This window comes from Nannospalax galili, unplaced genomic scaffold, assembly GCF_000622305.1.
Source record: "Nannospalax galili isolate Female #2095 unplaced genomic scaffold, S.galili_v1.0 scaffold397, whole genome shotgun sequence".
In the NCBI taxonomy this organism is placed as follows: domain Eukaryota; kingdom Metazoa; phylum Chordata; class Mammalia; order Rodentia; family Spalacidae; genus Nannospalax; species Nannospalax galili.
Window position 1 is genome coordinate 2,005,011 of NW_008341879.1, and position 14,643 is coordinate 2,019,653.

At 41.1% G+C, this 14,643-nt stretch overlaps 1 protein-coding gene across 2 annotated transcripts in view; it reads left to right on the forward strand.

The window, feature by feature from the left end:
* Ggh (gamma-glutamyl hydrolase) overlaps positions 1–14,643 on the forward strand; it is a 47,144-nt gene that overhangs the window by 15,141 nt on the left and 17,360 nt on the right. For both annotated transcript variants that reach the window (XM_008837584.3, XM_029565640.1), the window contains exons 3-7: positions 2,696–2,746; positions 7,749–7,833; positions 9,633–9,771; positions 13,325–13,431; positions 13,513–13,603. In XM_008837584.3, the coding sequence (XP_008835806.1) occupies positions 2,696–2,746; positions 7,749–7,833; positions 9,633–9,771; positions 13,325–13,431; positions 13,513–13,603 (473 nt within the window). The remainder of the gene's footprint in view (positions 1–2,695; positions 2,747–7,748; positions 7,834–9,632; positions 9,772–13,324; positions 13,432–13,512; positions 13,604–14,643) is intronic.

Here is a 14,643-nt window from a genome sequence, read left to right on the forward strand (position 1 = left end):
CATGTCAGTTTCTTTTGTAGTTTGTGATTCTTGTGTGAGACTCAAGCCTTCACGTTTAGGTCAGTTTCTTTTTATAAACTTTATGAGCCTTTGTGGTTTACTTTTTGGGCATGAAAAGCTGGTTGTCTAAGCTTCTGGTTCTCTCTTTTGATTTTATATTGGAGTGGCTGAATTTCTTTTGTCTTCAGGAGTTCCCACAGTGTTCCAAGTCAGATGAGGATCAGATGCTCTCCAGCTTTCTCCTAAGGTCTGGATCCCTCCAGGAAAGATGTTCTCAGGAATTTGAGGATTGGATTGGCCTGGGAGCAGGGCCCAGGAAAGATGCTGGTCTCAGGCAGCTGGTGGTCATGCCACCCAGGGATGCAAAGGGAGGTGGGGGTGGGAAGAGGCCCCAAGGGCTCCTGGCGACTGCAGGGAGGAACTGGGTTGGTCTGGATGTACAGTATCAGGAGGCAGTGGTGGCTCTAATTAGAGAGGTCAGCCCTGGTGTCTGGGGTGCCAAGACAAGAAATGGGCCAGTACCCAGGCTAGGAGGAGAGACAGGGGTTGGGGAGCTGGAGGCGTGAATGAGGCTGCAGGAATCGAGGCTGTGGGAGTCAAGGCCCAGTGGGCACTGATGGACTTACCCAGGAAAAAGGATGGCGGGTTGTGCAGCCTAGGGAAACAGAGGGAGGTGAGGGTGGGACCAGGCCCATAGGGCTCCTGGGGAAGGTGAGAAGGAACTGGGTTAGTCTAGATGCAAAGGATCAGGAAGCAGTGGTGGTTCCAGGCTGAGTGGTCAGCCCCGGTGTCCAGAAAAGAGGCTGGCAGGTTGTGCAGCCCAGGGAAGCAGAGGAAGGTGAGGTGGGACCAGGCTCAGAGGGCTCCTGGGGACCAAGAGAAGGAACTGGGTTCATCTGGATGCAAAAGATCAAGAAAAAGTGGTGGTTCCGGGCAGAGAGGTCAGTCCTGGTGTCCAGGAAAGAGGCTGGCATGTTGTGCAGCCCAGGGAAACAGGGAGGTGAGGGCGGGACCAGGCCCAGAGGGCTCCCAGGAGAGAGGCTGGCAGGTTGTCTGATTGCATGTCTTTTATTGGGGTTAAGAAGGTATGCATGCTTTACTATTGTGTTGTAGAAACAGAAGATTGCAAACTATAGGAGAGTTCTTACAGGAATTTCAACACCCTCTTTAATTAAATTTTTAGAAGAGCAATCATTGCACTGGAACTTAATTAAGGTTGTAGCCAGTTGTCATAGATTAGTCCCTGCAGGTTTTCTCTGGAGTAAGGGGATAAAATCATCACTAGCATGGTGATTGTTAGGAAATCCTTAAGGGTGCTTGTTGGAGGGTGCTTCAGAATAATTGAGCCAGTCCCCAGGGGTCTGTCAGTAGTGGACCCTTACATCTGAATTGTCTGGATTTCAAGTACAGTAGTGAAACCTTTGCAGCTGGGTGGTGGGGGTGGGATGAAGTTGGCATTCACACTGTTTTTATTCTCTGGAGCTGTTTGTACTTAAGATAGATGTGATGGGGCCAGAGAGATGGCTCAGTGGTTAAGAGCACTGACTGCTCTTGCAGAGGACCCATGTTTGATTCCCAGCACCCACATGGCGGCTCCAAACCATCCCTAACTCCAGTTCCAGGGGAATCCAAAGCCCTCTTCTGACCTCTGCGGCATTGCACGACATGGGTGCACTCACATACATGCAGGAAATACACTCATACACATAAAATAAAAATAACGAATAAAAATATATTAAAAAAAGATAAATGTGATAGTAATGCTTTAAATTTTTTTATTTTTCTATCGCCAGATGTGGCCCCTCAGCCTTGGGCCTCAAGATCTGTGAGCCAAAATAAACTCATTAAAAACAGTTATTTTTATTTGTGTGTGTGCGTGTGTGTGCGTGTGTGTGTGTGTGTGTGTGTGTGTGTGTGCATGCCACATATATGCAGGTGCCCTCAGATGCCAGAAGAGAGCATTAGATCTCTTGGAGTTGGAATTACAGGCAGCTATGAGCTGCCTGACATGGGTATTGGGACCTGAGCTTGGGTCCTTTGCAAGAGCTCTTAATGACTGAGCATCTCTTCAGCCCATACAGCCTATTAAGTTTAGCCTTTATATAAAACTACTGAATATTCTAGCATTTCTTGGCTAACAGGATATACTGGCATCCAGTTTGGGCCATATTATCATCTACTTTGCAATATTAGTTTCTTAAGACCCCAGAAAAACACATTACCTGTTGGATTAGCCTAACATGGTATAATTATATGGCTTTCATGTAGTCTGGAAACACTACCTATAGGAAAGTAAAGATGTAATATTGTCTAACATTTAGGCTTGGTGGTAGAGTGCTTGCTTTGCTCATGTGAGGCACTGAGTTCAGTCTGTAGTACCTCAAAAAACTTATTTTTTATTAACTTTTAAAAATTAATGTGCATGGGGCTGGAGAGATGGTTCAGTGGTTAAGAGCACTGACTGCTCATGGCAGTTGCAAACCATCCTTAACTTCAGTTTTGGGGGAATACGAAGCCCTCTTCTGACCTCTGCGGCATTGCAGGACACGGGTGCACTCAGGTACATGCAGGCAATAAACTCATACACATAAAATAATAAATAAAATATTAGAAAAAAATTAATGTGCTTATTTCATTTGTAAGTTAACTTTTTTCTTCAGAAATGGATTTTATAAACTGTTTTTATTGTTTTCAGGGTTGATCTTACACGTACAGAGTATGCAGAACTTTTCAAATCTATTAATGGGTAAGTTGGCTTGATATTGTATGTTTTTGTTCGTTTAATACAGTGTATTGTGTCTGTATGGATAAATATTATGTTTCTATAGAATTATCTAGCAGTTATATGACATTAATTTTCTGAGTTCCTTTGTAGGAAATGTTTTGATGGGAGATGCAGGAATCCTGTAAATGGTGGGAGGTGGAGGTTGGCCTGGTGGTTCAAGCTATTAATTCCAGCTCTCTGGAGGATAAGGGAGACTAGTTAGTGAAAACTTGTCTCAAAATAGGAGAGTAGCCAGGTGGTTGACCTGGCTTGCATAAGGCCCTTCAATCCCTAGTTCTGGTAAGAAATAGTAGGAAGAAAGTTAGGAAATACATAATTACTGCATAAAAGATACACCATTTTTTAAAAACTTAATCTTTTTCATTTAATGCTGAAATACTTCAAAGCCACTTTGAGTGACAGGACATACTGCTTACTTAGTAGACTTCCAAGTCCTATGTCTGAGTATACTGATTGGTTGTCTTTCTGAGATCACTTGAATAGAACTTAGAAAAAAAGTTGTCTGGCTTCACCATAAAATATAGGACTGATTAATTCACAGAAATGAGCTTCTAATCATATGAAAAATATTGGGTTGGGGATTTAGCTCAGTGGTAGAGCGCTTGCCTAGCAAGTGCAAGGCCCTGGGTTCGGTCCTCAGCTCCAAAAAAAAAGTCCTCTTTTATTCTTAATTTAAGGGAGTACAGTTAATTATAGAAATTAAAAACCAGGTTGACAGAGATCAGAGGCTTTATTAATATTGTATGAGGAGGGTAGGAGGAAACAGGTATTCTCATACCTCCTAAGTAAAAGTAGAAATTAGTCTTTTGGGTACAATCCTGCAGTGAGTATTGGAATTAGAAATACAGTCTTTGACCTGGAAACTTGAATGGAAATTTTATTTTGCAAATAACATTATCTTCCTTGTGTAAAGACTCAGGCCTAAACATAGGCCTGAATCTTTTTTTACTTCTAAGAATTATGTTCATATACTACTTTTTTTTTAAAGTACCAAGTTTTGAAGTTACTCAGTAGGTAGATAGGTAGGAATTAGTTCAATGGAGTAGATCATGTGTGTGTAATAGAATATGGTGCAGGATTTTAAAAATGAAGATGCTTATAGATGCTGCTGGATCTCCATTGTTTTTGAACAGTTTTGTTAGGTTTTTGATGGGGCGGGTGGTTCAAGAAGACACTGGGGTCTAAGGAGTTTATTAGGAGAGTTATTAATGCTGTGGACAGACAGACAGACATGGTGACAGTCTGGGTCACAGCATGATGGGGGCTCCAAGGAGAGTTCAGGTCCCAGCTCCAGAGACACAAACAGCATGGCAATATCTCTGAAAAGGGTCAGAGCCCATGTGGCAGAAGTGAAATTCCCCTGACTTTTGAAGATGGGGCTGGTTTCCCAGCAGGAGTCTGGAGCCAGGCTGATTCCCAGGCAGGAGGCAGGGAAGTAGGGAACAGGGTGTGAGTGTGCCAGTAGTGCCAGGATCATCAAAACTCCTTTGATGTTAACTCAATTCCCAGGTGAGAAGCCCTGACACTGGGTCTGTGTCTCAGGAGGCTGCTTGTCAGTGTCAGGGAATCCGAAGGTCTGTTGCAGATACTGTGGCCTGAGCAGAGGCTGGAGTCTAGCATTGAGTTCTTCAAATATGTGTTGAAAGCAAGGCACAGACTGGTTCATATGGTATTCTTGTTTGCTGTTGTTTTAAGATGGGCCTCAGGAGTTGTGCACTGTATATCTACCAAAATCAGCACAATAGATTTTAATAGTAAGAATAGGGTGTAGAAATGTGTCTTTTTTTAGTAGTTGTTGCTATTTTACCCTTTTTTTTTTTCCTGTCTTTTTGAAGCAGGGTCTCCCTGTTGCCCCAGCTGTCCTGGAACTCACTATGTAGACCAGGCTGGCCTTGAACTCACAGAGATCTGCTTGCCTCTGCCTCACAAATGCTGGGACTACAGTCATGTGCCACCACACCTGGCTCCTTTTTTTTTTTTTTTTTAAATTTTATTTTTTGGTCTTTTTTGAGACAGGGTCTCTCTGTAGCCCCAGCTGGCCTGGAACTCATTATGTAGAACAGGCCAGCCTTGAACTCACAGAGGTCTGCCTGCTTCTGCCCCCTCCAAGTGCTGGGATTAAAGGCATGTGCCATCATGCCCAGCTGCTATTTTACTTTTAAAAACCATGTTCATGTACTACCTTTTAAAAAGAAGTAGTGCTCCAAAAAATTATTTGCCATAGTTCAGTTTCGGTCAGTAAATATTTAGTATGAACTCAGGTCAGTTTAGTAAAACATTTACCATACCTGGTAATTTTGAAGTATTTTAATAAGGACTGCAGATAAATAAGATCTGGCCAAAATATAATGAAAGAAGCCCGCAAATATGCTTCCTGAATCACTTTATCGCTCTAGTCTGCTTCTCTATGGCATTCTTGTTCAGGAAGAAATCCTAAGTAGTAGTCACATAGACTAGAGTAAATGGTTTTGTAGCCAGCTTGTTCAGACTCCCGATATGTCCTTACGGAAGCAAACCAGCAATGGTTCTTAAAGTGACCAGAGAGTTTTTTTCTTATCGTCTCCCCTATATCCTTGCATGACACCAGCTTTCTATGGAGCTTGCACTTTCTCTGTAGCATAGGCACTGAAAACTGGGCTCTGAACTGGGGAAAACCACGGGCAGTAATTTATTGTTTTTGAATGGAAACAGAAAAAATCACTTGTAATGAGTTCCTGTTATGAAGTGGACTCCACAGTGCTTTGTGGGAGAATACCCACCAGATGAAGTACAGAGCCTGCCTTAAGAGACTGTCATTTGGGAGGTCTCTTTGTATAAAATAACTAGTTTACATATACCAGATTTGGTCAGAGGCAGCTCTTTAAATACTGAATTAATGGACAGAGACGTCCTAATGGGTCTCCCTAAGTTACTCAGGGTTTTCAACTGTGGCTTTATGGCAGCTGTTTTAGCATGTAGGTATTTAACCTTTTCCGTTATACACTGACTTTTGCGCTCTCTCTTTCTCTCTCTCTCTCTCTCTCTCTCTCTCTCTCTCTCTCTCTCTCTCTCTCTTTTTGAGGCAGGGTCTCCTTGTAGCCCCAGCTGGCCTGGAACTCACTATGTAGACCAGGTTGGCCTTGAACTCACAGAGGTCTGCCTGCTTCTGCCTCCCAAGTTCTGGGATTAAGGTGTGCGCCACCATGCCCAGTGACTGTGACTTTTTGGACAACGGAAAATATTTATTTTCCAAGCTAGTACCAAGCCTGATCCTAGAAGAAGCAAGATATATTTCTTGAATGAAAAATAGGCTTGGTGTCAGGGGAGATGGCCCAGTAGGTTAAAATGCTTGCCACACAAGCCTGACACCTGAGTTTGAGCCCTAGAACCCACAGTGGAAATTAAGAACTGACTCCCCCGAAGTTGTCCTCTGACCATATGTGTGCCCTTACACACACACACACACACACACACACACACACACACACGACATACACATTCACATGTGCACATACATCATACAAACGTACACCCATGTAATAATAAATTTTAATGTCTCAAGTATGATATTTCAAATTCATATTTAAATATTTTTAGACTTTTAATAGGCTTAGTTCAACTTCTGTTGGTCAAAGAGGCCAGTCCTCTTTCAAATATCCTCAGTTATTTCAAGGGGTGTTAAAAAGTTTTAAATTTAAAGTTCATTTAAAAAGCGGGTATAAAACCATGTTAAATATTTTTCTGTATTTCGTATTTTGGAGAAGAGTGAAAGAAAAATGTTTGTGACTCTTATTTTCCAAGACTTTAAAAAATATTTTACTATTTTTATTTTATATGCATGAGTGTATTGTCTGCATTTATGTAAGTGCATCTGTGTCATGCAGTGCCCATGGAAGTCAGAAGAGGGTGTCAGAGCCCCTGGAACTAGTTATTGATGGTTGTTAGTCACCATGTGGGTACTGGGGTTCGAACCTGGGTCTTTTGCAAGAACAACCAGTGCTCTTAACTGCTAAGCCATGTCTTCAGCCCCATTTTCCAAGACCTTTGAGAATGGTAATTGTATTCCTTTTCAGTATTCTCTAATACTGTGTTTATTTTTGAAGAATATCAGAACTGTAGTGAGGAAGCAAATTCTTGTATTCTAATTGAAGTAATTTTCATGATTAATGTGTTCTTTGTAGTTTATCTGTGAATTAAAATAGTGATGGATTTACAGTCATTTGTTTGGCCTTGCTGGTTACCGCAATTCAAATCCAGCCCCACCTGGAATTTTGTTGCTTTGATTTGACTATAAGCATTCTTTGGGCTCTCTCCCATTGACTTTCATCTCTGATTTGTTCATATTGTGTTTGCTTAAATAAATTTGTTCATTGAGGAAGCTTTTACTGTATTTCGTTATTTTTATTTTGTATATATGAGTATATTACTTGTATGTAGGTAAGCACACCTGTATTGGACAGTGCCCAAGTAGGTCAGAAGTAGGCATCGGAGTCCCCTGGAACTGGAGCTCTGGATGGTTGTTAGCTACTATGTGGATGCTGGGAATTGAACGCAGGTCCTCTGCAAGAGCAGTCAATGATCTCAGCCACTGAGCCATTTCTTTAGCTCCTAAATAATCTTTTAGAATAAATAATTTTATTAATTCTTGGAGAATTTTATACAGTGTCTGTGTTTGTTTGAGACAGGTTCTCAGAATGTAGCCCTGATTGGCCTGGGCTCACTATCTCAGAGATCTGACAGCCTCTGCCTCCTGTGTACTGGGATTTAAGGTGTGCACACCATCCCCAGCTCATAAAATGTATTTTGATCGTAAAAGAGTATGCACTGAAGTGTTAACCACAGTAGATTCTGAATGGCTAGGATCATAAATATTACATGTATATGTATCTTACTATTTATGAAATAAGGAAAAATTGGTTTAAAATGAAGACTGTTTATTTTCTCTGTGTATGGGGGAAATATATTTCAATCCATTTCATTGCAGAATCCTTTTCCCTGGAGGAAGTGCTAGCATAACACATTCAGAGTATTCCCATGTGTCTAAAATATTTTACAACAAGGCCATAAAGGTAAATATCTGCTGTTGCTTATCACCCCAAAGGGGTTTGTCTGTTTCCATAAGGGTGATTCCTTTTCAAAGTGTATCATGCTTCTTTCACAGTTCCTTCAACTTTTCCAACCTTATCCCCTTAACTGTTAGATGCCTGCTCTCCAGGACTCAGTGTCTGCTCCCCTGTCTGTTGTGCTTTTATTTTTATTTTATGTGTGTGAGTGTTTGGCCAGCATGTGTGTAAGTGCATACATGCGTGCAGTACCTGTGGAAGAAGTGTCGGATCCCCTGGAACTGGAGTTGCAGATGGTTGTTAGATGCTGTGTGGGTGCTGGGAACTGAACCTGGGTCCTCTGCAAGAGCAGCCAGTGCCCTTAACCTTTGAGTCTCTCCTGCTCCCCAACCTCTTGGTTTTGTTTCTTGTAATGGGGGGTTTCAGAGTGTGAACCACATCCTTGTGGCTTAGCAGTGCTAGTGCCTCCTCCTTGTCCTTTCATTATGTCCTGGTCATTGTTACCAATTCTCATCTTTTTTTTTTTTTCTTTAAAGATTTTTAAAAATTTTTTTATTTTATGTGTATGAGGGTTTTGCTTGCATGTATGTACATGCACCTATGTCCTTCAAAGCCTGCAGGGGTCAGAAGAGGGTGTTGAATTCCCTGGAACTTGAGTTATGGATTGTTGTTAGCCACCATGTATGTGTGCTGGAAATCGAACCTGGGTCCTCTCAGCTCATGCTCTTAAACCACTGAGCCATCTCTCCAGCCCCTGGTTGTCATCTCATAAAATAACGCTTTCCCTCTTCGCTGGTTCCTTCCTACTTCGCCTTTCTTCATAGCACCTGTTGACACAAAACATAGCACTTGCTTTAAAAGGGAATCAGAAGGAGTTTATTCTGAGCCAAATATGAGTGACCATGACCTGAAAACAGTATTTGGTTTCCCTGTATGACATGTTCCTCTGTGGAAGAGGTTGCATGAACATGGAGACTTAGAGAACAAAAGAAAGTTATAAAAATGTCTTTACCAAGTTGATGGGGACATCAGGTAGATAGACTATAGTACAGTAGAAAAATCTTTTCTGTGATTTCAAGTACTGTCTTATAACATTCCTAGCTTTAGTGTTGTGGAAAGCTAGAAGTTTGCTAAGTTTAGCAGTGCATTTCAAAAGTTACCTAGTAATCACAAAGAAGTCACATCAAATTCAGAGGTTGGTAGAAAAACAATGGCTATTAAAACAGACTAAAGATAGACAGAGGTTAAGAGACTAAGATAATCCTGGTTCTTGATCTGCAACATCATATGTCTTCACAGGCTTAAAGCTCTAGTCAGTCGGTCCATAGAATCTTCAACACAGATGTGGCTTCTTCAGCGAACTTGAGCTCACATACCCTAGGCCACATCCATTTACCATACAGAGCCTCTGACCACTGTGTAACAGCTCATGTTGGCCTGCACTTTGACCTCAACTTCTTAGACCCTTCCGTTTCTCCCCTGAAATAGTGTCAGCAGCTTTCCAGTTAGCACTAGTATCTTGCCGACCTCCCTTCAGTGTTTACCTGCCTAAATAACTGCTTTTAGCATTGAGATACTTGCTAAGCTAAATGCCCTATGGCCTTTCATAGTCTTTTGGGTCAATACATATATTGTACCCACAGCTCACTTTTTTCAGCCTGTCTGGTAACTTTCTGAAGACAGAGTAAGTGGCGAATTCTGTAGAAACTGCATAACTCAGGTGCCTAGTGGTAATAACAAGCAATATGTATAATTGTTTTTAAGTTTGAGTAACCATAGTATTCTCTTTTCTCATCTTCCCAAAGAGTTTTGATGATGGAGACTATTTTCCTGTATGGGGAACATGCCTTGGATTTGAGGAGCTCTCCGTTCTCGTTAGTGGGGAGCGCTTGATGACTCTCACAGACACTGTCTCAGTGTCATTGCCGTTGAACTTCACTGATGGTATGGATATGCCAACTCTTAAAGATACTTCTGGGGGTTGGAGAGGTGGCTCAGAGGTTAAGAGCATTGACTGCTCTTGCAGAGGACCCGGGTTCAATTCCCAGCACCCACATGGTGGCTACAAACCGTCCTTAACTTCAATTCCAGGGGAATCCGAAATCCTCTTCTGACCTTCGTGGCATTGCACCACATGGGTGCACTCACTTATGTGCAGGCAATGCACACATACACATAAAATAAAAATAATAAATAAAATATTTTTTAAAAAAACCTTCTTAATAGGATTAGTGAATAGTGCATATCAAAGCCAAACATACTATAACATCAATTCAAAATAATTTTTATAATTTATAAAGATGATAAGGAAATTTGAATTTTGATAATGCATTGGTTCTAGTGGTCTCATGACCATGTGTGATTAAGAATTCAGAAACAAGTTCTGGCTTTGAGTCTTAGCTTTGTCGCTGAACTTGGAGAATCATTTAATGTCTCTTTGCCTCATACTTCTTGTTTCAAGAGTTTCTACCCTGAGAATTCTTGCTGAGGATTAACCATGATGATTTCTAGCCTGTACGAGTAGCACTTTAAATGCAGCTCTTAGAAGTATCCACTATTGTTGCTATCAAAGAAGCATTGGCTGTATGTGTTGTTTCAGTCTCAAGTGGGTTGTATTACAGTTTGATTCTGGCACTGAATGCTTGGATTTATCACAGACCCCACAAATTAAAGGGCATAGTGCCCAACACCACCACCTCATGTGCTAGTCCTGTCCCCAGGCCTTCCACTGGTCTTACTAACTGCTGTAACTGTGGAAATACCCAAGGCATGGCCCCCATGTTTGATAATTCACTAGAACAGTTCATAGAGCTCAAGAGAGTACTTGTATTTGTACACCAACCAGGAGCTTCCAGGAGCTTGGGTTTCTAGAGTTCTATAACTTTTATTGGAGTTTCATTGCAGGCATGATTGAGTCATTGGCCACTTGTCTGAATTCACTCTGCCCCTCTTACATTTCTAGAGGCTGGGCTGCCTCTAAGTCCCAGCCCAGGAATCAAGATTAGTTTTTCTAGTACTCAGCCCCATCCTAAAATAATCTAGGGGTATACCAGTAAGTTACCTCACTGGCATAACAAAGATACCCTATCACTCAGGGAATCCCAGTGGTTTTAGCTCTTTGTCAGAAACCTAGAACAAGTTCCAGACAGATTCTGAATCATCACAATTAAGTGCCACCAACTATTGCAGTAGGATTTGGGGAGAGTCTTAAGAATGCTCAATACTTTAGAAAGCTCTCATTTTCATCATCTTACTTAATCACTGCAGGCACCTGGTGGGAAGTATATATTTTAGACCAGGGTAATTTGGTTGTGTGTGACAAAAGCCCCGTTTAAACAACAAAACAGTTATTCAGAGTGCTGGAGTTCTATTGAAACATTAGCAAGAATGAAATGCCTGGTTTGGAACAGCTTGAATCAGCCTTGAGTTCATCGTGATTATTTTTCCATCCCAGGAATTTGAATCTGCCTGACCAAAGAGACACCAGGATATACTGCTTCATTGATCTGTATATGGAGTAAACTTTTTTGGCTTAATTAATGCTTGTTTCTTCATAGTTGGTGTATTCAACCTTTTAAAAAAGTGATTATATTTTTGACAGTTTCATCCATGTATACAACACTCCTGTTTACTCTCACTCCCACCATCTTCTCTCTCCCTCTCTCCTCTCTCATCCTCTCTCCTCCTTGAGTCCTTTTCCCACATGTATGTCTTTTTGAATTCGTTTTGTGACCCACTGACTTTTAACCATGACTCTGTGTGACTATGGTTTTGGAACTATCCATTGGAGTCTAGTGGGCTCACCATTCTGTACACAGCTGAAGAAAATGACTGTTTCTCCCCACGAATCCTCCAGTAGATAATGGTTTAGCAGAGAGGGGAAGGGGCCCACAGTTTATTCCCTGATCCATGATTGACTGTTGACAGGCCCAGTCCTGTGCACGCCTAAATATAGGCAACCTCAGTTGTTGTGAGATCATGTTTGCACTGCCTATGTCATGCTATGAAGACAGCATTTCTCAGCCTTTCTTCATGTCTTCTGACTCTTACATCCTTTCTGCTCCCTCTTCCACCATGTTCCCTGAGCCTTCGAGGGGATGGTATAAATGCCCTGTTTAGGGCTGAGTACTCAAACGTCACTTACTCACGGCACCTTGAGGAGCCATGTGTCATTCATTGCACAGAGAAACTTCTCTGATTAAGGACAAGAGTAGCATTTGTCTGCAGGTATAAATATAAGTATTTAGAATGTGGTTTGTTACTGTGTCAGTGTAGCTCAACAACATTATGAGTTATCCCCAAAGGCCAAGACTTTCCCAGGGTTTTATAGTGCCAAGCATGTATTTTTCCTGTTAAGAGGCCCTCAAATCAAATCTGAGAGCAGCTGGATTACCCCATAGCTGTTAGACCAGCAGATACCTCTTGCTTGGAAGGTTGGCATTGTGGTTTGTAGGGCTCATGGCTGGGTCAGACTGTTGTTGTCTTTTCTCCCCCAGCAGTCTGCATAGCACTTTGTGTCACTATGCAAGCTACCAACAGGGAGGAAGCTTCCACCTTCGCTCCAGCTTGAGTGTCGTCTTCAGCAATAGGGTCTTACCATCTGGTTCTGGTGGGTAGCCAAGAGGAGTGGTAGAAGCTTGTACTGCTTTGGAGCCTCATTGGCCTTCTTGACCATTGATTCATAGGGAAGTGTCCCATACCTCGCACTGGGATTTTTGTGTAATAAACAATGGCTTCTGGAAGCAGCAATTATCCAGCCAAACAGGGTATTTTCTTCTAATTCATTTTAAGCTTTTATATGTGTTTTTTAAAAACATGTATTTTTATCTATGTATATTTGTGCATGTGTATGACATATGTAGGAGGGGTTGCAAGCTGAGGCCAGAGGACAGTGTTAGATCCTTTAGAGCTCAAGTTACAAGTTGTAAAGTACCCATCATAAGTGAACCAAACTCAAGTCCTCTGGAGGAGCAGCAAGCACTCTTAACTGCTGTGCCATCACTCTAGTCCCTTAATGTAGATTTCTTAAGTTGGCTTACAGAGTAGTAGGTTTCTAAATGACTTTTTCATGTATCCTCCTTGGTCAGTCTTCCCTCCATGCCGTCTCCTTTGAAGTCCTATATGCCGTTGGAAATTTTAGATGCTTTCCTGATGAAACAAACATATATTCTTGGAAATTTGCTTTTTTGTTTGTTTTTCAGAGGTGTCTGAGGAACTAGAGTTAAGATTCTCTGCTCTTCCATGTGGCTAACCTATAAGGTGTCCTATCAAAATATTTGTAGGTATTCATTTTAAAATCTAAAGAAAAGTAGTTAAGAGTGGAGTGTACCGCATTTGTGTCCCTGTTCCACATACTGTGGCTTGACTCCAAGCACTTCTGTGGAGACAGTGCGCTTTGCTTGACTGTATCCTAATAATGACTGCAGAAAAGTGACTTCAGTGGGTTTGACTTTTTTTCTGGTTTTTAAGTTATTTTTCTGTGCTTAAATTATTTCAGATATACTCAAGGGCAGAATGTTCCAGAATTTTCCTGTTGAACTAATTGTGTCATTAGCACTAGAACCTCTGACTGCAAACTTTCACAAATGGAGTCTCTCTGTGAAGGTATCATATTAGTTACATAGTGAAATTAATACATTTTGAATAATTGCAGAATTAATCACTTTGTTCTATTTTCTACCCTAGAACTTTACACAAAACGAAAAGTTAAAGAAATTTTTCAGTGTATTAACAACAAATACTGATGGCAAGACTGAGTTCATTTCATCTATGGAAGGTACGTATGCTGTAGAACATGGGCACTTGTTATTTTAAATTAAAAAATTTATTTAATAAACACATGATTAGAAGAAGCATTTCATTTCAGCTTTAACATATTCAATACCAATTTCCAGAGCAAAGATATATCTCTTTCAAAAGTGGCTATAAATTTTTATGTTCACAGTTGAATTCATACATTTATACAATCTTGAACTCAGTATAAACCCTGTAAAACATAAAATTGAATGAGTTTTTGACCTTTAAAAAAAGATCTCCATTTCCAAAGGTATAATTTGTCCAAGCCTACATTTTCCAAGTGTTTAACCACAAATTTTCTGTGTTCCTAAAATACTGTGATACCTCACTGAGCACTTAAAGAAATGCACTGAACATGAACTGAGACATCTTTACTCCTTAAATATAGGAAAAGAGGCTTCATAATCTGCAAGGTGAACAACTGAAGCCACTGACCCTATCGATCTTCTTTCTACAATTAAAATAAAACTCATTTTTTAATTTATTTTTGTGCGTGTATTTCATATAGAACATCCCAAACAATCTTATTCATCTATATACCCACTTGCCAAATGGTACCCTCCCATAGCCTCCCCCTACCCCCTACTGGAGCCCATATACTCTGTCATCCTGGTTACTGTCCACTGTGTTGTTGGCACCCCTAGCCATTCCCTAGTGCTTCTCCATCTGCTGAATCTAGTCAGCCTATCTAGGGATCCTTGTTTTAGGAAGATCAGCTCTTCTCCATCTAGCAGCAAACAGTTGTCAATATTCCTTTAGATGAGATTGGGGTCTGCTGTTCATTTTCCCAGTTCTATGTTAGGTTACTGTCTGGGAGTCTTTTGGGCCACCCTGGCCAATAACTCAAAGGAAGGTATTTCCTGTCTGGCATTGTTTCTTGTTATGTAGCCTTTAGCTATACACATGGACTCTTAAAGAATTATACTGATCCCTTTAACTTTTGGTTATACTTTCCTTTTGGGTGTTTAAGACCATACAGTTGGCCCAGATAAACCAATTTATTTTTACTCTTTTTCAAAA